The sequence below is a fragment of the Carettochelys insculpta genome, chromosome 3, assembly GCF_033958435.1.
Source record: "Carettochelys insculpta isolate YL-2023 chromosome 3, ASM3395843v1, whole genome shotgun sequence".
Taxonomy (NCBI): Eukaryota; Metazoa; Chordata; order Testudines; family Carettochelyidae; genus Carettochelys; species Carettochelys insculpta.
The window spans coordinates 102299905-102325763 of NC_134139.1; the positions used below are offsets into that span (position 1 = coordinate 102299905).

General features: G+C 44.2%; 1 protein-coding gene across 2 annotated transcripts in view; it reads left to right on the forward strand.

Moving 5' to 3' along the window:
* The window catches only part of TXLNB (taxilin beta), a 43982-nt gene extending 18347 nt beyond the window's left edge, over positions 1 to 25635 (forward strand). Inside the window, exons 4-10 of one of the 2 annotated variants that reach the window (XM_074990462.1) lie at positions 2925 to 3095; positions 11586 to 11780; positions 12565 to 12684; positions 16079 to 16153; positions 21187 to 21279; positions 23123 to 23218; positions 24319 to 25634. In XM_074990462.1, coding sequence (XP_074846563.1) covers positions 2925 to 3095; positions 11586 to 11780; positions 12565 to 12684; positions 16079 to 16153; positions 21187 to 21279; positions 23123 to 23218; positions 24319 to 24879 — 1311 coding nt within the window. In that variant the 3' untranslated portion in view covers positions 24880 to 25634. Of the gene's footprint in view, positions 1 to 2924; positions 3096 to 11585; positions 11781 to 12564; positions 12685 to 16078; positions 16154 to 21186; positions 21280 to 23122; positions 23219 to 24318 lie in introns of both variants that reach the window. The other variant, XM_074990463.1, reaches the window with a different exon arrangement.
* The last annotated feature ends 224 nt before the right edge of the window (positions 25636 to 25859 follow it).

Here is a 25859-nt window from a genome sequence, read left to right on the forward strand (position 1 = left end):
CCCTTTGAGGCGGCTGAAAGTGCTCTCAACTACCTGGAGTGCATGGTTCAAGCGCGTGTTGACCCGTTCCTGGCTGGCTGTGACATGGCCGGTGTAAGGGTGCATAAGCCAGGGCCGGAGGGGGTACGCCACATCTGCGACGACGCAGGGGGCATGGTGGTGTCCCCCACAGGGATCTCCCGCTGGGGGAGGTAGGTCCCTGCCTCCAGCCGGCAGAACAGGCCCGAATTTCTGAACACCCGGGCATCGTGGGTGCTGCCAGGCAAGCCAACATAAATGTCCAGGAAGCGGCCCTGGCTGTCCACCAAGGCCTGGAGGACCACCGAATGGTAGCCCTTCCTGTTAAGGAAGCATCCTCCGCTGTGTTCCGGGGCACGGATGGGGATATGGGTCCCATCCAGAGCCCCAAAGCAATTTGGGAAGCCCAGGCTGGCAAACCCCACGGTGGCAGCATCTGGGTCCCCAAGCCGCATGAGCCTGTGGAGGAGCACAGCGGAGGATGCTTCCTCAACAGGAAAGGCTACCATTCGGACGACCTGCAGGGGAAGGACATGAGAGAGCACCAGTGAGGGGTGTGCATGGTGTGTCTGGCCCTCCACCGCAGGGCTCCTACCCCCAGGTCCTCTTACCTCCATGAGGACAGCCCCGACGGTGGCCTTGCCCACGCCAAACTGCTGCCCTACGGATCGGTAGCTGTCTGGAGTGGCCAGCTTCCATACAGCAATGCCGACCCATTTCTCGACCATGGGGGCACGTCGCATGGAGGTGTCCTGGTGCCGTAAGGCAGGGGTGAGCCACTGGCAGAGCTCCAGGAATGTCTGCCGGCTCATGAGGAAATTCTGGAGCCAGCGCTCATTGTCCCACTCACCGAGCACCAACCGCTTCCACCAGTCGGTGCTCGTGGGGTAGCTCCACAGCCGGCGGCGTGTGCAGCGGGTGAGGGGGCAGGGCAGAGGGCAGCAAGGTCTGGGGCTGCTTCCTCCTCCCCTGGGGGCAGCTCCTCTTCCACGAATAAAAGGTGGTCAGCTGCCTCCTGCATAGCACTGAGCAGGGCAAGTACTGCTCCTGCAGGGGCAGGTGGGTGGACCTCTGGCTGCTGCTGCTGCTGCTGCTGGGGGTCCATACTGCTTCGACGGGGTGTGCATGCCTGTGGCTCTGCAGACCGCGTGCTGTGCAGGCTGAGTGTGTCTGGGAGGGGCCCTTTAAGGGAGCGGCTAGCTATTGCCCCAGAAGCGCTAGTCCGCCCTGTGACCCTGTCTGCAGCTGTTCCTGGCACCCTTATTTCGATGTGGGCCACTTTGGCATGTAGACGCTCCCCTGCAGCGCCTACTTCGATATGGTGCTGCGCAACGTAGACATTGATCGTCGACGGCACCAGCCCTGGAGGACATGTAGACGCTATTCATCGAAATAGCTTATTTCGATTTTGCTACATTGAAATAAGCTATTTTGATGTAGCATCCCCATGTAGACGTAGCTATTGTTTTAGGATCTCCACAAAATCCAAAGGTCTTGGTTCCTTTGTCTTCCTGGGTGAAAGAGAACTTGGGGTTCCTTGCTCATCTCTTTTATGTGCCAGTAAACTTTTGGGTGTATCTTTCTCAAAATCCAAATTTACTGCTGCGAGGAAAGGTGCCAGGCAGTCTGACAGAGAAAGTCCCCTGCTGATTTCTATCCCACTGGTTCTTCCTACGATGTGAAGTGATCTGTTTCTGCAGGTTCCTCTCTACTAGTGACTGAACAAGTGACTATAATTTCCAATTGTCTGTGATTGTATCTGGGTGGAAGCACTAGTGTTTGTTTTTTTTTGGCAGGGGGTGTGTGTCTGGAAAAAAAACTTTTTACCCATTCACCAGACTTGATTAGTTCAAATATATTTTAGTAATATCATGCAGAGGGGATTCATAGTTTCACATATAACATCTACGCATGCCTTTTCTGGTGAGACTAATAACCACTCTGTTAGATTTCATATGATACCATCTAAGGCACAGTCTGCATGAATATTGTTGCAGTAGTATGTAGTGTGTGAATACAGGGGTTACTAGGGTCACAAGAACTCAGTCCTGCAGTTTTTTCCTCCTTTCCCAGAAGAAGACCCATGCCTCCATGGTTTTTCCCTGGTTTTTGGCCTTACCTGGCTGGAGTCATTTAGTCCCTCACATCTCAGATTCACCTGCAACCTTCTAATTTTCTACAGCTTCACTCTACCATAACTGCTTCTTTTATAAGGCCCGGTTGACTTGCCATAACACAACAGGGCAGTCATAGGTGCATGGAACCCCCTCCCTTGTAAAGGAGCCAATCCCCCTGTCGCAGTCATGAACAGCACCACTCATTATCAAACATAATGTCAATATTCTGCAGTCCACTGCTTCATTAAAATGGGACTGTGGCAAATATTTAGACATTCACACCAAATATTTACATCAGACAATATAGAATAATATTTTTTTTCCTGTCCCCTAAAGGAATTTTTACAACTAAAGAGAGCAATGCCAGTGACAGCATAAACCTGCAGAAAGGTTACAGTTTTTGTGTACCAGGGGCTTTTCCATCAACAGCAGCTTGGGTGTCTAGCAAATTTCTGAGTTTTCTTCCTTTTTTGTCAGTGATAAGTGAACAAGGTCTGCCTGAAAGACCTGGCTACTTCTCACAAGGCCAAGCTTTAAAAGGAATAACCACTGAATTCTTACATGACCTAGAGATTATACACCCATGTCATTCACTGGGCTACTGTTGAAATTGTGATTTTACTGCTAGTACTGAGCTTCTCTTCACTAGTGCGGATATAAACACAAAAACTTTCCAAAACTTTACAGAAGTGTAGTAACTTGGTTGAAAATCAAAGAGTTCATTTTCTCTTCCTTCCTGTCAATTCACTGCCCTTTTATTTTTACTTCCATTTTGCCCTCTGTCTTCAGCTGGAAGAACATCGTGCTGAGCAGAAAAGGCTGAGGTATCTACAAAAGAGACAGGCACAGATCATCAAAGAGAAGGACCAGCTGCAGAGTGAGCACAGCAGAGCCATCCTTGCCCGCAGCAAACTGGAAAGTCTCTGCCGAGAGCTCCAGAGACACAACAAAACCCTCAAGGTTAGTAAGAGGCCTCTCAAACTACACAACAGGACATATTCCCCATACTGTGGAAGGCTCAGAAACGTTGCGTTGGTCAAACATCACATGGAAAGGATCATGTATACATTATCCAGTTATATACAGTAAGTCTTGTTCCTGCTTCCAATAAGTCCCTTGACACCATGTAAATGGAGCATTAGGTAAATGTAAATGCCATTTACACCATCTGTAGTGCTTATTTATGCTGTCAGAATGGTGTAAAGGGGCTTTTGTGTAAATGACTGTCCATGGCAATCAGAGGTGTGCTGGAAGACTGTGTCGACATGCTTCTGATCTGGCTAACTCCAACAGCAATAGTAGGGAAGGCATTGCCGCAAGGCCTGTACAAAGTGGGTAGTGGATGTTTCCACCCTTTCTGTTAACAGCAACGAAGGGTCCTGTGGCACCTTATAGACTAACAGAAAAGTTTTGAGCATGAGCTTTTGTGAGCACAGGCTCAGTTCATCAGATGCTCCTGATGAAGTGAGTCTGTGCTCACGAAAGCTCATGCTCCAAACTTTTCTGTTAGTCTATAAGGTGCCACAGGACCCTTCGTTGCTGTTACAGATCCAGACTAACACGGCTACCCCTCCGATCCTTTCTGTTAAGTAAATCTCGTACGCAGTAGGTCACAGGGCTGTACTAACAGTTCAGACTCATGCCGGCTATGGACAGGCTATAGAGCTTCATTTATAGAGAAGGATACATCACATGTGCCTGCCATGGGATCCTTCACATTGCGTGGCACTGGCTTCTCACACGTTCCGGTAAAGTATGTTACACACAGTACCACCTAGTGGCAAAACTTTATAATGTAGTTTTATATTGCATTATGTCTCCCCCTTTAAGTTCCACATTCCTATCATTTATAAAATGTACACTAGCACACTGTTTTAAAGTACAGTGTGGATTAATCTGTTAAGGGTCTCGTAACCATACCGGTTCTCTGATTACACAACCTGAACATGTAGCAACTCAATCATCTGGGTATCCATTAGTTGCCACGGGACTCGGTGGGGAATATTTGAATCTTCTTTTCCTTGTTCATAATCTGCCATCTGCAGAATTTTCTCTGTTGATTGCTCTTTCTCAGCAATAAACTGTAGATGTCAGCAGTTTCTTCTGAATTTTCTGCGTTGGTCTCAGTAAGGTATGTTCCGGGCATAAGCTTTTTTCTTTGCAATAACTGGATTTCTCTACCTTCTTTCTACATCCAATTTTTTCCAAAGAGATATACTCAGAAATTCTCTGAGTTGTGCCAGTTGTAAAAGAGTGTATAAGCTCTTTATTGCCTTTTAGTTGATTTAGCTACTCTCTTTATGTCTGGTCATTTTGGAGTTAGGTTCTTTTCCAAAGTCATAACAGTAGCTCAGAGATGTCTTCCCATCAGAAGTTGAACTGGACTATATTTAGCAACTGTTACAAATATTGATCTGTAAGTCAGAAGAGCAACAAATGGATCTTCCGGCTGTCTGACCAGCATTCTCAGGCTCTCCATTTGCTTGTGAGTAATGTGGGCAGCTAGTAACATGATCAAAAACATATTTCTGTTGCAATTACTTAAACTCAGTTGTGGTGATTTGTGGTCCAGTGTCTACTACTAGTTGTTCTAGAATACCAGAAAGAGCAAAAGTGTACTTCAGGTTTTCAATAACACTATGTCATATTATGTCTTTCAAATATATTATTTCTATATACCTGGAAAATTCATCCATGATGACCAGGTAAATGATGTCTTCTGAATTTGCATTGCCTCTTTGGGTTATTTTATGTATCTCCTTTAAAAAGTCCACTATCATTAAATTCTCCTGTCTTTCTAACTAATCCCATCGTGGCTGCCCTGCAGCAGCTGAGAAGGTAGTTGGTCTTTGATCCTCTGATCACATGCACTTTGAATGCAAAGCACTTTTTTTTCTTTGTAAATTGTTTCAACTGGCCCATGAATTTCAGAATGCCTCTATGGCTAGTTACATCTGTGTCACATGACTTCAGATCAGGGGGCATTGAATGGTCCCACCTCTTCTGGAAGAAGCCATGCCCCTACTCACCGCTTTTAGCCATCCCCCGTGACCCTGACCCAGAGGAGGGGCAAAGAGTTTGGTTGGGGCCACAAGCGGCGAGGGCAAGAGCTCAATCCCCAGTGGGGCTGAGCTCTCCTCCATGGCTGGAAAAGTAGCTGAGCTCTTGGCCTTGACTGGAATGCCAAAGTTGAAGTTCCTCCTCATTTCTTCCCTTTCTACCCAGGGGCCTGGCCCCTTTCCACCTACTGCCCCATTCATGTTCCACCCATCCCCTGCAGCACCACCCCCGCTTATCATCCACTCCATCTGTTCTCCCTGAGGCCCAGCCCCAGCTCACTCCTTCCCACTGTGGCCATGAGACCAGAAAAAGTTCTGTGCCCCTGCTGCAGCCCCAGGGCCATTTTTGCGGGGGGGAGGATTTTTCCTGAAGCCCCTCTGTCCCCCTCCCCCAGTGCATTGTTAGGGGAGGCTTAGCTTCCCGCAACCTCTATTACATGCTGCTCATGATCCTTGTAGCATTTAGTGAATTTCTAAAGGCCCAGGTCCTGGAGTCATGTGATTACATGAAAAAAAATAAAGCTAAGTTCCTAGTCCTTAGGGTTTCCAGGAGAGGCTAAACAAACCAGAAAGTAATAAAAAGAACCCAGAATGTATTACTTTTAAAATCTCATAATTTTAAGTCAATTTCTTTGGGGGTGGGGCTGGTTCATAATTTTTGAATACTTGAGATTGGCAAATCTTTTGGGGAAAACATGCTACAGAAAGCAGTTGATTGCATCCCTTAAGTAACAAAGGGCAACCTTTCCTCTCCTATCCATATTATGGATCTTCTCTCTTTTGCCATTTGGCATATTATATGCCAATCACGTCAGGTGGGCATCACCTGTATATTCTACACTCATTCAGTATGTGGAGTTCCCATGGCTATGCACCAATATGCACTGAATATGCAATCCAAAATTCTTCTACAAGCAAGAAATACACAGCTGAGGTCAGAAAGGAGAATTTTGTCTTAAGCAATTCTTTTTGTTAATATCAGTCATGGAACCTCAAATCTTAATACATTTACAGGTCAACCATACAAATGATTCCCCTGCAACTACACTTGACAGCAGAGTACAGATTTTTTTAATTCTCCCTCAAGAAAAGTAAAATAGATGTTCCTAAAAATAATGGAAGGTATTCTCATTGTTACATTATGCATCCCATTGTCTTTTACATAAGTCTGCTAATATTCCCAGTGACGCATTTTTCTGTGCTGTGTTACAGTTATGAAAATTAGCTGACAGTCTGATGGCTGTTTAATGACATCAATATCTCACATGCCTTGTGCTGACTTCTAGTCACACCAGCCAACTGGGGAGAGGCAGAGAGGGCAGTTGCCCTGGGGCCTGGCCATTCAAAAGGGCCAGTTGCCTCAGGACCAGCTGCCTGGTCAGGGCAGCTGCCATAGGGCTGGTTGCCCACTGCAGGGCTAGGTGGTGGGCAGAGCAGGGACAGCTGCCTGCTGCCCAGTAGGGACAGAGGGCAGAATGGGACCCCACCCCAATAACTGGCACATAAGCTAGCATTGCCCCTTTTTGACCTGAGCCCCTATCCAAAGTTCAGGGCTATGTGGGAGTTTGTTCTGTGAAGAGAAATTGGGGCAGCCACGGATTTCTTTGATGCAGTCTTGGTTATTTATGAGGAATGCACAGGATCATGTAGCTCTGAGTGCAGAAGGAACCAACACCAAAAAGCAGCAGTTTCTAAGAGCCTCCAAAGCCCTTTGGCCAACATCAGAGCTAAAAACTCTCTAAATTTTCCCACTCTGCACACGGGTTCCTGTTTGGTTTTTCTTGCCCCTTCTCTGCCTCTCTCTCTCTGTTTTTCTTTCCGTACATGAATGTTCTCTCACATTCCCACATACCCCTCCCCAAACAATCTTGAGCCCAAAGCTCCTGAGAGGATTCACACATGCCAGTTGTCTGATGCGATGTTTATAGTTATGTTAATTATAGCGAGTTGACACTTAACAACCTCAATGGCATTTTAACCCAACCCATAACAAGGCTTCACCCAGTTCACAAGTCTCTTCTTTCTAGCAGTATGATATTTTATTAAATTTATTATTGCATTTTTAACAATGAAAGATAGGGAGGCTATGTCAATATCATACTACCTCTGATGTGGGAATGGTAAGAAGAGAGAGAGAGATGGAGAAAAGACTAGAACTAAGTCAAGGAAATAATATCTTAAGAATGTATTTTAGTCTCTGGAAGCTCATCCACATGTAAGCACAGAGGACATGCAGCGTAATTATTTGTGTTACACTCCAAAACATAATTAACAATGGGTAGGAAAGTGATTGTAGATTTCACTCAGTAATGAAGGAAATACAATTTGCATGTTCTGGCTGCTTCAAAAAGGAATCATATAGGAAGAGATTCTGCTCTGGGACAGCTGTGTCAATCCAGAGCACTGGCTTTGTGGAACTACTCCGGCTTTAAGAGCTGTAAGCTAGAGGAGAATCTGATGCATACTCTTTCGTATAATGGAAAACAATTAAATGATCTTGCTGCACAGAAATGAGCCTGGGAAACCAAGTAGAACAGGCAAAAGAGGTGTCTGGGGCATGCTCAGAGCTTAATGGGGATGGAAGTGACTGGAAATTTTGAATGTACTCGAGATAAAGAACTACATGGGATCACAAACAGGGAAGTATACTTTGAGCCAGGTTGTGGTTGTCCCAGTCTGTGGCAAGAGCCTTCCTGCTTCCCTGTGACCCTTCTCAGGATCCAGCACAACTGATGTGCAAAGTAGTGTTGCTAGGCTAATTGTAGAGAGCTGTGGTCTCTTTGCTGGCTCAACACAGGTGCGGTGCATGCCACTCCCTTTTGTAGGGTGCTAAATCTACAGTTTTCTGGTACATGCTGGGGCAGGAAATTCTTGACAAATCTATTAGCATTCTTCCTACAGTAGTGTCTAGAGGCCTCTTAGCTCAGAACTTCTTTGTGCTAGCCATTGTACTTACACATAACAAAAGATGATTTCTGCTCAAAAGTTTGCAAGCTACACAGCCAATAGAAGTATTATCATACCCATTTTACAGATGGGAAGACTAATGCAGACAGAGATTAAATTATTCATGGAAGATGCCAGTATCAGCCAGAAGTTGAACACAGGTTTTCTGAAACCAGTAAGACCAGCTTTCCCCTCAGGTAGATGCAGCCTCATTTCAAAAAACCTGGAACTCAAATGGTGACAATATCTGATATCTAATATCATAATATGAGAAATTCTGTTTGGACTGGGTACTTTGTGGATTTCCAGTGCTGCACAGATGCTTGTAAAATATCGCAAAGTCCCCAAGGCAGTCTGTAGCTTGAAGACACTGTCTGGCCTTGTGTTTGGGAGCAGAGAAGGAGATCAAATTGAACAATGTACCCTACAACAAAAATGCATGATGACTCTAACAAACTTTATCCAGCTATTCTTTTTGTTGTGCCTCAGATAATTATTTGTCCTTCAACAGTGAATAATAATTAAGATCCAAAATGCTATCACTGCATGTTTTAATATTTCCGCAATCACCACTTTCTTGCTGTTTTACTTCTCCTTGCTGCAAAACACTTCATTGTATCGCATCTGCAAGACATGGAAAGGTTTCCATTGTATTCATTTGGATGTATTTATTGCTTTCCTGAGTTCTGAATAACGATCATGATATTTTACTAAAGCACTTTTGCTCTATTAAAAGAATGAAGTACCGATGGGGGACAGAGTTAAGAACCAAGCTCTGGGCTAGGATTCTAAAAGACATTTATTCAATTCCCAGCTTTACCTGCTGGTCAGGTCACTTTCTTGCTCTGAGGCTCAGTTCTCCAGCTGTTAAATAGAGATTTTAATATTGCTTTCCTCTCACACTATTTTAATCAGAAACTCTTCTTGTTAGGAACTTTGTGTGTTTGTGTGTGGTAACGTGACCGGTACAGAGAGGCACTAACTTCTACTACTATCGTAATACAAACAATAATGCTTTCACATATTTACCTTCTTCAGAAAATGGCGTGACTCTGATCGCCATACATGTCCAGTATGCCACAAGGAATAGTGACCTCCAAAATGACCAGTAGCTGTTCATCATCAGATCTCTGTGATATATCCTATGTAAAAAGCTTAGTATTTTCCACACACACTGCACTAGTTTTTTCCAAGAATAGGAGATAAATCTATATCATGAAGGATACATTTGTATCATGAATTATAGTTAGTGAGCGTTCGCTACAGCTGCATTCACACATGGTTATAGTAAACTGTCTTGGTCCAATGTAATCAGGGATTGTATATAAATAGCTATGCTAGCTAACCTACGATATTGTATATTGTAGAAGTATCGCACTATGCATTTCATAGATTAGCTTCCTAATGTGGTTGCAAGATTGAGTGTGGCTACCAATGCTACAATAGGATTACACATCCTTAGAGGCAAATAAATAGGAAATAAAGAAAAGTTCATAGTTCCTCTGGTAGAATGCTAAATCCCGATGTAGTGGGGCAGAGTGGCCACCCAGCTATTCGGAAGGGAAGGATCCTTTCTGGGTGCCATTTTGTCTGGAGCCTGGCCCCTCCCAGTAACCTGACTGGAAGTCTGGAGGCAGGGCCAGGGCTATAAAAGCCTGGGCTGAGAACTCAGTTAGGGCTGAGCCTCCAGAGGATGGTTCTGGGTTCCCTGCCTGGGAGGTGGAGGACTGGCTCAGTGAGGGTGAGGGGTCATCTGGGCCCTTGCCAGTCCTGATGCCCTGGGGACCCCAGTGGAACCTGCTGCCTGCAGATGACCAGCTGTACCTTGAGGACTGACCGAGTGTTCGCCTCAACCTGCTCCCCAAGCCAGCCTGAGCAGTGGAGCCCATAGGTTGTACAGTCCTGGATCAGGCCACCCAGACCCTAGCTGGACCTGGAACCCTGTGAGCGCCAAGAAGTTGGACGGACACTGGGTATGTGCTGGGGACTGGGTAGACCAGGAGTGGCCCGGGGGGTAAGAGGACTGTGACAGGTCCTTGGTCAGCGTGTTGCAGTCTGGATTCCCCGCTGACCTGTGCAGCAGACAGTGCTGCTGTGACCAGGGTCCCTGGGCAGGGGTGTGGTGGGGTGGGTGGGCCCACGTCCCCCCTGCCACCCACTCGTCAGGTGGCAGTCTCCCATATCTCCGCCAGCATGGGCAAAGTGTCTGTGCCCATTTTGGAACTCTGTGCACTGTGAACTGGGTTGGTTGCCCAGCCCTGAGGTAGGGCTGGGGCTCTCCAGAGCAACGACACATCCTGAGCTGTTTGTGTGCGGTTTCGCCCTGAACTAGGGCTTGGCCTTTCATGGACTGTTTCCTGCCCTGCCCTGAGCTAGGGCCTGGGCAGCCCATGAACTGGTTGGATTTGTTGCCCCGCCTTGCAACAGGGCTTGGGCTCTTTGGTTTGTATGCTGCCCCACCCTGAGCTGAGGCCTGAGCACATTGAGAGCATATGTACACTGCCCTGCCTTGAGTTAATTTCCCCAGGGCCCGCCTGAGGTAAGGCCACGCCCCCGAACTGTCACCTCTCACCCACCTGAGGCAAGGTGGGAATCTCCAAACTGTTAACTTGGGGGTTGTGGGGGTACTTGTGGCAGTGGGGCGGAGGGGCCGCTCACTGACCCAGAAGGGGAGGAGCCCCTCCAGGAGCCCAAACCAGCTACACCAACATCTGATACATTCACGCACATAAAACAATCCTCTATAGAGTTTCATTGATAAGTGCAGAACAAATCCTGCAATCCTTACTCGGGCAACGCTCCCATTATTTGGCTCTGTGTTTGGCCAATAAACATCTATATCTGTACAACACACAGTCCAGTCTAGCTGTCTTATTTACCATTTGATGAAGCAAAGGAGGCAGGATGATGAGAAACAAAACCCTTAAATCCAGGTAGTGGTGCTGAATGAGGACTAAACATTTATGTTTGTAGTCAGAACCCTTCAGTTTGGAAGGTTTCAACTAAAAGCAGAAACTTCCCACAGCAAGCAAACACCTTCCAAAAAATATGTTCATGGTCAAAAACTCCAACTTTATGCCAGAAAAGAGTTTGGGCATAACATTTTTGACCAGTTATCTTCTTTCATGCAAAGGTAATGCTAAAATATCAGAAATCAGTACATTTATATTTTGTATATACATTCTCTTTCCTGAGCTGGTCTGGTTTGAAAGTTTCCTTTAACTCTCTATAAAAACCGAAATCCTGGTTTTCTTTTTGTCTTTCTAGGATACTGTCTAATCTAATCTATGAGTTTATAGTATCACTCAGTGCCTGGCTATATGAAAGAAAAAGCTCTAAAGAGAACTACAAACATAGTAACCATCAGATGAGTCCAATTCTTTTTTTTTAAAGTTGTTTGTTATGTTATTCATTTAAATTATCACTTTCTCCAAATATTTAACAGGAGGAAACTCTTCAACGGGCAAGGGAGGAAGATGAGAAGAGGAAAGAGATTACGAATCATTTCCAGGGCACACTGAGTGATATCCAGATGCAGATTGAACAGCAAAGTGAAAGGAACATGAAACTATGCCAGGAGAACACAGAGCTGGCCGAGAAGCTGAAAAGTATCATTGATCAGTATGAACTGAGAGAGGAGGTGAGACTACTGGTGCTCTCATTACAGACTACTAGGGCAGGCAGCCTCCTTGAGGTAGGGAGAAGAAGATTTTGAAGTGCATGGCAGGTTTATTGCCACACCACCCCATCCTCTCAATTTGCTGTCATCTTTGTTCTTTGCAAAGCTTTTCTGTGATGTGCAACATGGATAACATTGTCCAGATTTAACAGCACATTGCAATTTAATCCAGACTGTATGGGAAGCATGTTGGTGATTCACAGTCTCCAGCAGCTACAGATTAATAACAAAAAGTAAACTGGGGACACCTTAGACTCTGAACAGACTCTGTCATGCACATACAACTTTCACTATGCAATCTGCAGTAAAAATATAGATAACATATTATCCCTTATATTAGAGCTGCTGAAAAATTTCAGCAACACCCCAAATTCTTAACATATGCAGATTTTTTCACCCTAGTAAATATCTCAACTCATGACTGTATTACTTGGTTTAATTAATTTTTATCTAACCCACAAGCCACACTCCATCTTTTTTTATATGTATCCACATGTGCACCCACACTGGCACATAAGTCAGATCTACATCTGATAGACAATCTGGAAAGATAAGTGATACAACCTCATTGGCATCTGTGGATGTAGATAGCCACAGATATCCACAGATTTGCTGAGCCCTATCTGTATGCAGTATTTTGGCCTTTGTGCTTGTTCTACTAGGCAGCCATACATGTGTGAGCCTGGAGGTGGGTGTTTGTGCCGAAAAGTGCAATTTCAGCACAGCAGAGCTTGTTTTCTTGCAGCAACTTGATAAAATATTTAAGCACCGAGAACTTCAGCAGAAACTGGTGGATGCCAAGCTGGAGCAGTCACAGGAAATGATGAAAGAAGCCGAGGAGCGACATGAACGAGAAAAGGAATACGTACTTACCTATCTAATCTGTCTGCTCATTTGTTTGTCTGTCTTTAGATAAAAAATGGGGCCAAATCATCTCTGAAGACTGTTTCACCCCAGTAATTAGCTGCGCAGGTCTGAGTTGTGATGTGGTAACAGGGAGATGTAAGGGAAACTTTCACTCCTGTCGCTCTTGGTGTGCCTGTACTGTAGGTCCAGGATTGCCAGCCTGCCACATTTTCATAATGTAAAAAAAAAAAAAAAATTAAAACATACCAAAGGTTGGAGCATATATTGCATGGGTAAATCATCAGTACATGGACCCAGGTCCTGCTCTCAGTTCTAAAGCACTGATCCCCATCGATGCCTGCCCTTGACATTTCCCTATAGGGCTCTGATGAGAGTGCCTGAATTCCAACAGGGTCTCACTGCTCATCTGAAAGGGTAGAGAGTGTCTCCTGGAGGGGTTGCATGCAGGAGCAGGCACAGAGGACAATGAATGCGGTTCAAGTGTATCATCCAGTAAGCAAATCAATGTGTGCTGAAAATGGGGCCCCATGAAGTGCTGGCCTTCGTAGCATATGAGGCTATGTCAGTTTTCACCTCTGCTGATTCTGTAGAGAAAATACATCTCCAAAGATATTTTAGCCAGACTGCCTATGCATATTGTCATTTTTTCATGACATAATTAAAAGAATCAATATCCCTTCTACTTGGAATACAAGAATTTGCTTTGCAATTCACCTGCGTGGCTAGCTGTAAGGGACTGGGCATATAATACTAGGTATTTATGCTTAACTAATTTTATGAACATTAACTGAATTAATACTTGCAGCCTGCAACTGAGATAGGTAATAAAAATTACCACAAACAACGTCAAAGAAGCTAAGTGACTGGCCCAGTGCCAGGCAATGAATCAGTATCAGAGAGACTTGGAACACCAGATTTTATCATTCACTGTCCTGTGACCAAACTACAGGACTATGCTTGTGCTCCACTTGAATCATATTGCAGAGTACTGAGCTCAAAGCACCATGCTATTAAAATACATGAAATGAAGGCCTTTATGATGCAGCCCTCTTAGATATTATCTCCATGAGTGCAGTAATGTAGAAGGGAGAACTTAAATCACCAACCGTGCTTGCTGGAAAAGTCTTTCAGGGCAGAACTGTCCTACAATTCTCTATATACTATTTTTCAGAGATGTCCACATCAGTTTTGTCTCAGGATTTCGGCTTTTCCAAGCTGGTTTTTAATAACATGATTGTATTCTGATGGTTATCTAATTGGTCTTTGAATTATAATTTACTGTCTGAACTGGAACACCATACATGGTCTACTTGTCCCAGCACAAAACCTCTGTGGGATCAATAAAACTGAACAAGGATGGCATCTGTGCAGTGACATTTTTAAGGACCTACCCGCTGGCTGGCAAACAAACCCTGGAACACTGAATACCAGTGCTCAGAACAAACATGGCACACGTTACTGGATACAGTATTGTGAAGCAGATTTCTCCACTAGATTTCTTCTCTTAAATTTCCCCAAAGATCTTGAGCCATTGAGGTCAGGCACCAGGCCCAGCTTTCCCCCTAGCAGATGTACCAATTTAGAAAACAAGTTAGTCACGTAATAAAAAATTAACTGTAGGGTTGACAAAGCCTGCAAGACCCCACACTCAGCTCCTTGAGTTTGTCTGTGACACAATAACTTTTGAACGGTGCAGCCAATCACTTCTAAAATTTCCCAGAGGGTCCTCACTGTCAGTGAGCAGAGTCGTAGTCATTTGGGTGAAACCAGACGTCATAAAAAGCCCAGCAAGTGCCTGCTTGGTGCTGAAGGTGGTGGAATCCCTCTGGTGGCCCTTGCTGCTGCTGGCCCATATCACAGACAGCCCTTTAATACACCATTGTCTCTCATTGGCTGTGCAGCTTGGGATACATATTCAATGAAATGTGTGATAAAAACAACATTTAATACAATGCCTCCTTCTTTAGAGGTTGGCAGAACCTTAGGATGTGTTAGCACATGGTTTTGGTGGCCTACAGTAGATTTTCTCCATCATTGTACACAGTAAACTCTTTCTTATCCAGCAGCCCTGGGACCGGGAGGTTGCTGGATATTCAGATATTCTAGATAATAGAGAGGTGTACCTAGCAATACAGAGCACCAAAGAAAAACAAGATTAGGTATTAAGCAACAAAAAAATATATATGCAGAGCACTTTATTTACCAACAACAGTAGTTTGTTGGTCTGAGCTCAGGCTTCTTCATCATTCTAGTCAAGGCAGTTTTGGAATTTAATGACTGGTCTAGAGACTGAATGGCCCTGAGGCTCTTCAGAGTTTTCTTTTAAACTATTAAAACCAACCTACTTGTAGTTCCTCAAGAAGCAACCATCTGGGTGCCAGCAAGAGAGATCCCAACGTGAAAATACAGCCTAGCATGCAAATGTTTACATAGTTAGGTATTCTTCAGATATGTTACTTACATGCTTTCCCCAGAAAGTAATTCAGCCATCCAACTAAGGTTCATCCATAACCGCTTTTCATGCTGGATAGCCTTCCATAGGATCCTTTGGATTGCACATGTATCTATCACTACCTATTAAATTGATTTTGGTCAGAACGTAGACAATATTATCTAAATACTGAAGTCCTGTCTCAATTAAAGTCAACAAGAGTTTTGCCATTGATTTCCGTGGGGCTCTGATTTTACCAAACTAGCTGAGTTAAGGATATATTGCTATACAGGTTGGATCACTCTAATCCAGAACTCTCTCATCCAGCAAAATCCGTAATCCAGCGTGATTTTAGTTAGCCAAATGACAACTTACATGGTTGTGGCTAAGTTTCCTGTGGTCCCTGGCTCTCAGTGTTGTGTGCTGTTGTTTAGCTGTACCGTATCCCTAAATGTCTTCTAAGAACCCAGTACACATTGAAAGTGTTGGTGATGCTGCTATACAATATGACTTCCTGGGGTCCATCAAATATTCTCGTCCAGCATCAATCAGGTCCCAAGGGTGTTGGATTAGAGAGGTTCAACCTGTATTTCCTTACGTGTTGTATGACCACATTGTGTACAACGCATAGGAGTATCAGAGAGGTAGCGTGTTAGTCTGTAGCTTCGAGAACAAGAAGTCTTGTGGCACCTTATAGACTAACAGATATTTTGGAGCATAAGCTTTCACGGGCAAAGACCCACTTCATCAGAGGTTCCACTCCAACTGTTTTTGAAATCCCAATTTTTTTCCCCTGAATCCCCACCCATAATTTTCAGACTCAGACTGATGGCCCCAATCTAAGTAAACTAACTCTCTGTGCTGGAGTTTATATCAGCTCTCCCCACGTAGTTGGAGTGCCGAGATTTCTAATTGCACAGGTACAAAAATAACAACTTCTTCTGTGTTGCTCTAAACACAGCTGCTGAATCAAGCTGCAGAATGGAAGCTCCAGGCAAAAATGTTGAAGGAACAAGAGACTGTACTGCAGGCCCAGGTGAAGTTGATTGCATGGTGTGCCTTTGTTTGCCCATTTTTAGCCCATGCAACACATGCCAAGTAAAGTATTCCAAAAATCTCTGTATGTGTTCCCCCAAGCCTGTTCTGAACCATAAAAGCAATGTAGTCATGGAATCCAACTATACAGAAGCCTGTAGTTGAACAGTGAACCACACTGAGGTGTTTGCATGTGCTGACAATACTGAGGTTCAATACTCTCTGCCATAATAATGTTGGATACCCATACCAGTATGCTCACCATAACTCTTTTTCAGCCCAGACATACATGCCCTCTGAGGCTCCTGTCCAAAGCACTGACGCACGTACTCAATTTTAAGCACATGAATTGCAGGAAAGTCAGTTGTTAAGCACGTCCTTAAATGCTTTGCTGAATTTGGACCTGCAGAATTCTGATGAAGGCCCAAGCATAGAGAGCTTGTACAAATGGGCCCTTTGTGCTTTCTGCTCAACAGGGCGTAAAACAGTGCTTGAAAAAACACATTAAAATAAAATTTATTACACAAACTGTCACACAGATAAGGCTGGCGTGAAATGCAGTAGCAACCAAGCAACATACAATTAATACAAAACCTTACAACAGTCACTCCATCACACAGAGTGACACAATACCAGACTTTATAAGCAATTAAAAGCAACCACAGGACGTGTATATCAAAAGGAGAAAACATGAATAGCTTTTCCTAGCCTTAGGGAAATAGCTAATGAAAATATTCATAGAGAATGATTCTTTTTTAGGTTTTAAATGAGAATTACTCCATTTAGGAGAGTTTTTAAGCCAACCTATAGTACTCCATAGCCCAGAGAGCTTACTGTTAAATGCTGGTGGTCCTCAGACCACTTTCTGGATATCTGTGGAGGGTTCAGAAAAGATCTGCCCAACAAAGTGGTGAAAAACACCAGCAATGCCTCAATATCTCCTCTGCAGTGGTTCTTTCATTGTTGTAACCACCACACAAATTTCACAGGTTAGGAAAGAAGTTTAATGAAAAAAATGGCTATTGTAGACAGAGCTTTAGCAACTCTGGGGCTAGCTGTGGGCTAGAATGTAATTTTATAATCTGCCCCCAGTAAAGGACAACAGCTTCCCAGGTACAGCCGAGTGAAGGCGTTGTGACTCAGGATGTCACAAGTCACTCTCACTCGGTGAAAAGTAAATTATTTATCCCTTTTCATGGATTAGCAATTCCCCTGGGCTGCATCTTGCCAACTGCTCTGGCCTGCAAGTAATGGGAAGCTAAGCCAGCGTTCCTCCCATTCCACACTGGTCTCCTCCCTTCCCAGTTGCTCACAGTGTATACTACTGGGCATGTCGTTTCTGGTCCACCCCCCATCATTGGACTCACAGTCCAAGTAGGGTGACATAATCTCCCTGTGCAGCCCAGTAAGAGCTGTGACAATCTAGCCGTGGCTCAACAAAGTGAGAGGAGTATGGCTCATTATGCAGTTTTTCAAAAGGTGAAATAATCAGGGAAGAAATTGAAAAATATTAAATAAACTTTCCACTGCATCTAGGTTTATGGATATCAGTTTGATAGGTTCTGCAACCTCCTGAGGAGTCAGTGCCCAATTTTCTTTGTGTTTTAAATTGAGTCTTTATGTTCAGCTAGAAAGAGTTTTGTATATCAGTCGGACCTCACTATCCAGTTTAATGAAATTGAACAGGAGAGAATACATTACACAGTCGTTTCAGATAGTAAAAATAGTAAACAAAAAAAAAAACCATCCGAGCAAATCTGCAAAGGCTTGATAACATGGATACCTCCCTCAGACTGCCTTAGTTGGGGTTGTGGTCCTGATTTTAATGGCAGCATTCATGTGCTTAAATTAAGTATGGGCTTAAGTGTTCTATTGGTTTGGGATACACGTGTAGGAATTCTGACACTCTGACAACTGCATTCATTGGGAGTGAGACCATAATGACGTGTGAGACACCACTCCATTTTCTAGGAAGGATCCCATGAGGCGCTATGCACCTTCAGCTCTCACTGAACAGAATGGAAGTTGTGGATGCTAACACTTTGTTGAATCGGACCCTTAAGCAGGACAGAGATCCTTATTCTGGAGAATTCAACACACCAAAAGATGAGAGGCAATTGCCATTGGCTCACAGAACATGCCCACAGTGTGGCCATGGTGCTACTCAGCAGAATGACACACAGCCTCTCCAGATGTGTCATTTGTGCTGGCTCTTTAAGCTTTGTACAGGTTGGACCTCCCTTGTCCAGCACCCTCAGGACATGAGCAGGCCCGGACCAGGGATTTTGCTTGACTAGGGGAGGTCAGTATTTCCCTACTTGTCTCTGGCCCTACGCCCAGGCCCCCCTCCTGACAGTGGGCCCACTCCCAGCCGCCATCTCTAGCCACTCTCCAGCCATCGGCTGTGGCTTCCCGGCCCTAGCCACCAGGCTGCTGGCCTCCAGTTCCCAGGCCTGGCCACAGGCCCCCAGATTCCAGCCCCAGGTTGCTGGTTTCACAGCCACAGCCACAGCTTCTTGGCCCTGACTGTGGCTTCCTGGCCCTGGCCACAGCTCCCTGGCTGCTAGCGGTCCCCGTTACTGGTCTGGCTGTGGATACCTGGCACAGGACGAGGTTCCCAGCCACCAGATTCTGGGCTGGCTTCCACTCCCAGCCGTCAGGACTCCTTACTCCAGCAACATCAGTGGTCCTTGCAGACCATAGATGTCACCAGACCAGGGAGTCTCAGATTTCAGAGGTTCAATCTGTATTTTGAAACACAGTGAAAGATAAAAGTTAGCTGAGGCCTTTAATTTATATAATTTTCTGTGTAAGAGGGAAAAATGACTAAAAAACAAAGAGAATGTAGAAAATTGGATCAGTCAATGAGCCCACCCTATTATTCATCAACCAAAGGTGACAAAGGCACCACTCTCACATAAGGAATGTATTAATTTAGCACACTATCCTTTTGTCATTCAATCGCCTCAGTAGCAATAGGATGTTAAAATACTTCTCTTTCCTATAACACTATCCCTACAAATTCACACCTGCAACAGTTCACACTTTTACCACAGGTGGGCACCCTCAGAAGGATCTGAATGAAACCATAGGACCGCACGATGCAGTAAAATGGTCTTTGGCTCCCTAATCTGAGAACATGACCACACGGTCATGAGGAGAGAGAGCTCCTACTGCATATAGCCATGCACTATAAAACATATTCACTAGTTTATTAATTATGTACGTGCTCAGGTATAACATGAATGATTATTATTTGTGTTTGCAGTACTTTCTAGAGGCCCAATGTCAGTCACCATACAATCACACTGGGTACACCTACAGTCAAGCTGAGGGAAAGCTGAGTTCCAGATGAAGTCTAATTCTTATCCAGCTACCGCAATAAAAATCAAAGGGTAGCTCAGATAAGCAGTGTGAGGGGCAAGGCACCCAAATGAATACCTGAGGTCCCAATTTGGAGAGTATTCACAAAGCTAGCCTGTTTCACCACCGACACCACTGTAACTGCACATCCATTTTTAAGAGGGCTGTCAAGCAATTAAAAATATTAGTCACAATTAATCAAATGATTGAAAAAAATAGCCATGATTAATCACGTGATTAATCACGCTGTTAAACAATAATAATTTTGCCCAATGTGCACAGGAATTCCTGTAAGTGCCCCATTCATACAAGGGATAAAACATGCTACTCCAGAAAAAATGCAATGGAAAACCTATGGCCCTGAAAAGACATCCCAGAGGCACACTTTGGTGGGTGCCAGCTTACTTTTCTCTCTTTCTAGGGCCTCCTTGGTCATCTACTTCACCTTCCAAACAAGCAGGCTCCAGCACCGGGTGCACAAATCTTTCATTTTCCCTCCAGTCACTTAATAAAGGGCTCTGCTGGCACAGCCTGAGGCTGCAGCTAGGGGAGAAGGGGATGCTGTGCGCCACGCAGGCGCACTTCTGGGCGTTTCCCCCTCGGTAAAGCCAAGTCCCTTGTGCCTTTTCCCCCATTGGAAGCCGAGCACACCACAGGGCCCCCTCCTCTGCAGGAGGAGGAAGAGAAGCCGCCAAAGCTGTGAGCCAGAGCTCCTCTGCAGCCGCCGGGAGGGACCTTGTGGCTGGCAGCTGCAGGACTGGGGATGTGCTGAGGGGTGGGTGGGCAGGCTGGCTGCCACCTGACCCATGCAAACACCTTGGAGCAGGAGTGATGCAGGCCATGTGGTGGGCACTGGCTGCACTCCAGTGTCCAAGCTGTGCACGGGGGCAGAGGAGGGTCTCCCAAGCTCTCCTGCTGCTGATTAGAGCAGAGGGCAGAGGGGAGGGGATGAAATTAACCAGCAGCACAGCAGGAGATGGGGGCCAGGGAGTGGCTCAGGTCATGTAGCAGAACTGCCTACTGCTGTTACAGCAGGAAGTGGTGGAAGCCTGGCAAGGTAGCATGGGGCAAAGCGTGGCAGTGCAGTCGCCTTCCCCGCATAGGATCCCCTGTATTGTCCAGGACTGCATAGCAGAAAAACTGAAACCAGCGCTCTGCTGTCCCTCTCCCCCACGTCCCAGCGGCCGGCAAGCGCTTCCCATGTCTCAGCTCTGCCTGCCTGGCCAGCTCCCAACAGCACTCCATAAAGGTGTAAACTAGGGCTGTCACTTAACGTGTGTGAATTTTTTTAACATGTTAAGTTTGCCATGAGTTAATTGCAGGCGTTGATGTGCGTTAATTGACAGCCCTAGGTTTTAGCAAGCTAGCTCAATCAAAGCTAGCCTGCATACATCTACTCAACCTAGAAATCACATCCCCAGCTCAATCACAGCCCAGCTCACGAAAGCTCACCTAATAAACTATTTTGCAAGTCTTTAAAGTGCTACTTGACTGCTTTTTGTTTTGATAGTGTATAGACTAGCACGGCTTACTCTCTGTTATTACTCCCCAGCTCAAGTGAATGATAGCGATTTCCTTCCTATTTAATTAACATTATAATATGCAGTGTATTCATTCAGCTTGACCACATGGAGCTTCTGAAACTGATCTCTTTGTCTTGTGTGTACCTAGCTCACTCTCTATTCTGAAAGGTTTGAAGAATTTCAGAAAACGCTGACAAAAAGCAATGAGGTGTTTGCTAGTTTCAAACAGGAGATGGAGAAAGTAAGTAGCACATGTCATTTTTAAATCTGACACTTTCCACTTTGACACACATGATTCTCCTTAGGGATGATTTATCTTTCGATTGGGCCATTTCTATGCACTTGGATGAAACAAACTGGTCCAAGTTTGAGTGAAGATGTGAGATGGGCTGAGGAAGACCAAACCTATTGCAAAATTGTTTTGATACTTTGTGTATTTTTCTAATTTCTGTCAATTGATATAAACTCAAAGACAGGAAGAGGCCCAGAATCTTCTTTTCACAGACAATTTGTGGACCAGTTTTTCAGATGATGTAATAGCTCTGTGCCAGTTTACACCAGCTTAGAATCTGGCCCCTTGCGGCTTTGCACTGGAAGTTAAAGCATTCACTCTCTTCTACAGCCAAAAAATAACATTTTCTTGAAAGAATGATGAAGTAGAATCAATGAGCAGCTTAAAATCTACCTGTTGATTCATATGATGGCCACTTAATACCATTTAGGAATCGCCATAATATTTTTAGTGTTGGCATAAATATTTAAGGCTCCATTCTTTGTTCCCCTTCACCTTATGCAGTCATTTACCCCACTGCCCAGGGAGATTAAAATGCTCCCTAGTCAGAGCTCTCCCCACTCCCACTTTGCACTGGTGATTTAAATGGCTGTGTAAAGTGCAACACAAGAGAATATGGCCCTTAATTTCCATGTTCCGGGGCCCAAAATTCTGAGGTTCTGACTGAGAAGAGCACCACTTGTCTTCAGCTGGAGTAAAATCTGAGTAAGGACTGAAGGGGAAATAGTGGCATTTAGCTATTAACCCAATTGCAGACAGTATGAAAGTGATGACCTCAGAGGGAATTCCACTAGGAGTTGTGCCTTCAGAGACACAAGACTGCACCTGCTTCCCTTAGCATAGCCAGCCAGCTCCTCTGTCTGGGCAAAGAATAAGTGCATGATCACACCTCTTTCTTGTCTCACTTCTGTGACAGTTTGCACTTCAGGGGGAGGCAGGCGGTATCTCAGAAGTTTATCTGGACCAAGTACAGGAGTGCACAGAGGGAAAGTATCCTCATTCCTTTTCATCTCCTGTCCAGCAGAAGGCGCAGCCTAGTTCTGAGCAGCACTTCCAGATTTGGCCTCACATGGGGAGACTTTAGACTGATAATGAGGAAGAAAGAGGTCTGCCAAATGCCGGAAAATTCAATTAATTTAGTATTGCAACTAGGAGGGGCTTCACTTCTGTGAGCATTTCAGTCAGTCCCAAGAGGTGACAAGTGACATCAAGCAGCAGTCAGAATGTCATAGGCTTGGACTGTAGGGAAATCAGAAGGCTCCCTATAAAATGTTTGTATTTGTCCACATTAAAACACAAGTAAAAGGGCTATTGGATGCAGATGGTGATCTTTGGAGCAGAAAGGGCAAGAACTGAGTGCTCAGTTTAGAAACTGACTTTACTACTGGAATAATAATTTTGCGTGATCCATGGCACAAGCGTATCTCTTTTCTTTAGATTTCCTTTGGGAAATAATAACTTTCTTTAATCACGGCTTTAACTATATTTTAAACATATAATATTTTTAAACCACGTAATACCTTTTTTTCCTATTTTGGAGCAGGCAGCTCCATGTATGGCAGTGGGTATTCACTTGTGTCTTACTTCAGTGGTAGGGGAGTTAAAATTAAACCAGTTTCTTGCTTCACGTTATTCCTCAGCCATCATTCTTTGAAAACGCTGTGTTCATTTTCACTGTAGTTACTGGTAACAGAGCTATTAGTTATGGGTTTAAGGAAAGATAACTAAAATGTTGTTCTAACTTCAATCAGCATTTGGGATTCCTCCTGTGATTCTTTTCCTCCTTCTGTAGATGACAAAGAAGATGAAGAAGCTGGAAAAGGACACAGCTACATGGAAAGCTAGGTTTGAGAACTGTAATAAAGCACTGTTGGACATGATCGAAGAGGTGAGAAACCTGTTTCACTTTTTTTTCATATTTTCACATTAATTAGGGTCTGAGCCAAACCCCACTAAAATTTTGATATGGGTGGTCTCTGGATCAGGGTCCTTTTTCTTAGTATTATAAATTTTGATAAGGTCAGGTCTTTTGGAAAAAAATTGAATATCTTTAGGTCAAGATACTACTGGGTCTGATTCCATGCATGCAGTAACAGCTTGTCCACATGAGAAATGAAGTCTAGTTCACTAAAAGGATGAATTTAAAGTTCATTAAATCCCATGTGGATGCTCTCATTCAGAAGTAATATGGCCTTGGTTCACTTTACATTATGGCCACTTGACTTCTGAAAGAAACTGTCTACATAGGGCTTGAATGTGCTTTAAATGATGCACTTTAAAGTAAGATCTTTGGTTAATTTAGCTTAATTTCCAGTTTAGAAGTAACTAGGGTTCACTGCAGATTTTAAAGTTTCCTGTATGGAGAAACTGCATAAAAATGACTAGGCATGTAGAAATGGATTCAGATAAAATGAGAAAGCTGCCTAAAGTGTCATCACAAATTTAAATGTAACCTGTACCAAGTTTTTGAGATTTGAAAAAAAGTGAATCATGTGTCTTAATCCCCCTTCACCCCGCAACATTCAGCACTGCCATTTTTGTGGACTTTTAAACCCAGCCAAAATCAGAAAATATAGATGTCCACAGAATGCCATGAGAAAGGTTGTTCTCACAGAATTTTCAACCAGCCAACCAACCAAAAATAAGATGGAATGAAAATATGGGACAACCTGTTCTCACAAAAATTCCAACAGTTTTCCAGGAAGTCCAGGGAAGCAATTTGCAGCTATGTCTATGCCTCATATCTCTTGGGTCAAATTCAGCCAAGCACAGAGGACCTGCAGAATGCCTTATTTACCACATAAGTGATACACGTCAGTGCCCTGGGGTGAATTAGTACTTAGGCATATAGTAATTGTATTTCATTACTTCTGGGAATCTAGCTACCTTGCAGTGAAGCAAGATTGCATGGAACACATTATAGCTTTATAAGCTTGTGAATATGAACTCCATTTTTTACACCTTTGCCTGATTTTGATTTGCTCACAGAAAGCAATGAGGGCTAAGGAGTACGAGTGCTTTGTGCTGAAAATCCAGAGGCTAGAGAACCTTTGCAGAGCACTGCAGGAAGAGAGGAATGAACTGTACAAAAAAATAAAAGAAGCCAAATTCCCTAATGAGGAAGATGAGGATGAGGAGGCTAGAAATGATGACACCTTGGGAAAGGATGCTGATGCAAGTCCTTCTGTTACTGAGCAGGAGAGTGCAGAGCTGTCTGTCATTGATGAGAACATCCTGAAGAATCTAGCTGCAGCATTCATGGTGACCCACCACATGCAGGATCCCCTCACAGTGTCCAGCGAGAACAGCAATCCAGAGCTGTCTGAGCAACAAGCATGCAGTCCTCTTTGTCTCACACAGCCAGGGCTTCCTTCCCATCCCAGCCCTCAGCCAGAGGCAGGGAGTCCTTCTGGGCGGCTGAGTCCTGCAGTGAAGTCCACTGAATGTGTGCCAAAGGCTGAAAAACGTGAAGAAGCCGCAGCAGAGCAGCCTGTTGAAGATCAGCCCACACAACAAACAGTAGATGCTGACATGGAAGGAGTAGATTAAATATAATGTTGATTTCTGGCTTGTCTTTCTACCAGTCACAGCTCCATTTTCTCCCAGAATTAATTTTTGGAAACAAACACAGAAGCTTGAAAACACGCTCAAACATGTTTTATTGGGGTGTGGCAAGCATCTTGCTTCTTCACCAACATCACACAGTAATAAGGGGGTTGATATTTTGGCTGTCCCTCACATGTGCAACGCATAATATTTTCTTAATGTCAGCAAAATATAACAAAATTACAGGAGCTTTTTCCAAGGCATAATGAGTCATCTCACTCAACAAAATCCCTGCAAATGGTTCAGGTTTCATATTTAATTATTTCAGGTTGCAGCACAGATACACATTTTTAAATCTATATAATTAAGGGTGTCAGTTTGGCTTGATGTTTTACACAAAACATGGCCTGTTTAGAAACCAGGTGAGTTTAATAAATGAGGTGGCAAGGATTTGTGATACAGCAGAAGCATTGATAGTGTAGGTTGAAGCCATTAAGTGTAATAATGGCATATTTTTGCAAAAGTTACCTGCATAAATCACTAACTTGTTACTGGAAGTGTTGTATCTGAACACCCACACACAACTCCAGACAGCTATCATTAATTGCCTTCTCTGTACAGTGCTGTGATTGTGTCATTGTTTTCAACAGACACATAGGCTACGTTTACCCTAGCATTCCTCTTTCAAAAGAGGCATGCAAATGAAGGAAATCAAAAAATGTAAATGAGGCACAGATTTACATATATGGCAGCTCATTTGCATATTCTTTTGAAAGAAGGAAAGCAGTATAGACGTGGCTCTTTTGCAAGTAATCCCCATCTTTGAAAGAACATTTCTTCCTTAAAAAAATAGGAAGAAGGGTTCTTTCAGAGATGGGGATTACGTTTGAAAGAGCCGTGTCTACACTCTTTTTCTTCCTGTGAGAGAGGAATATGCAAATAAGGTGTCAGATAGCTAAATCTGTGCCTCATTTGCATTTTTG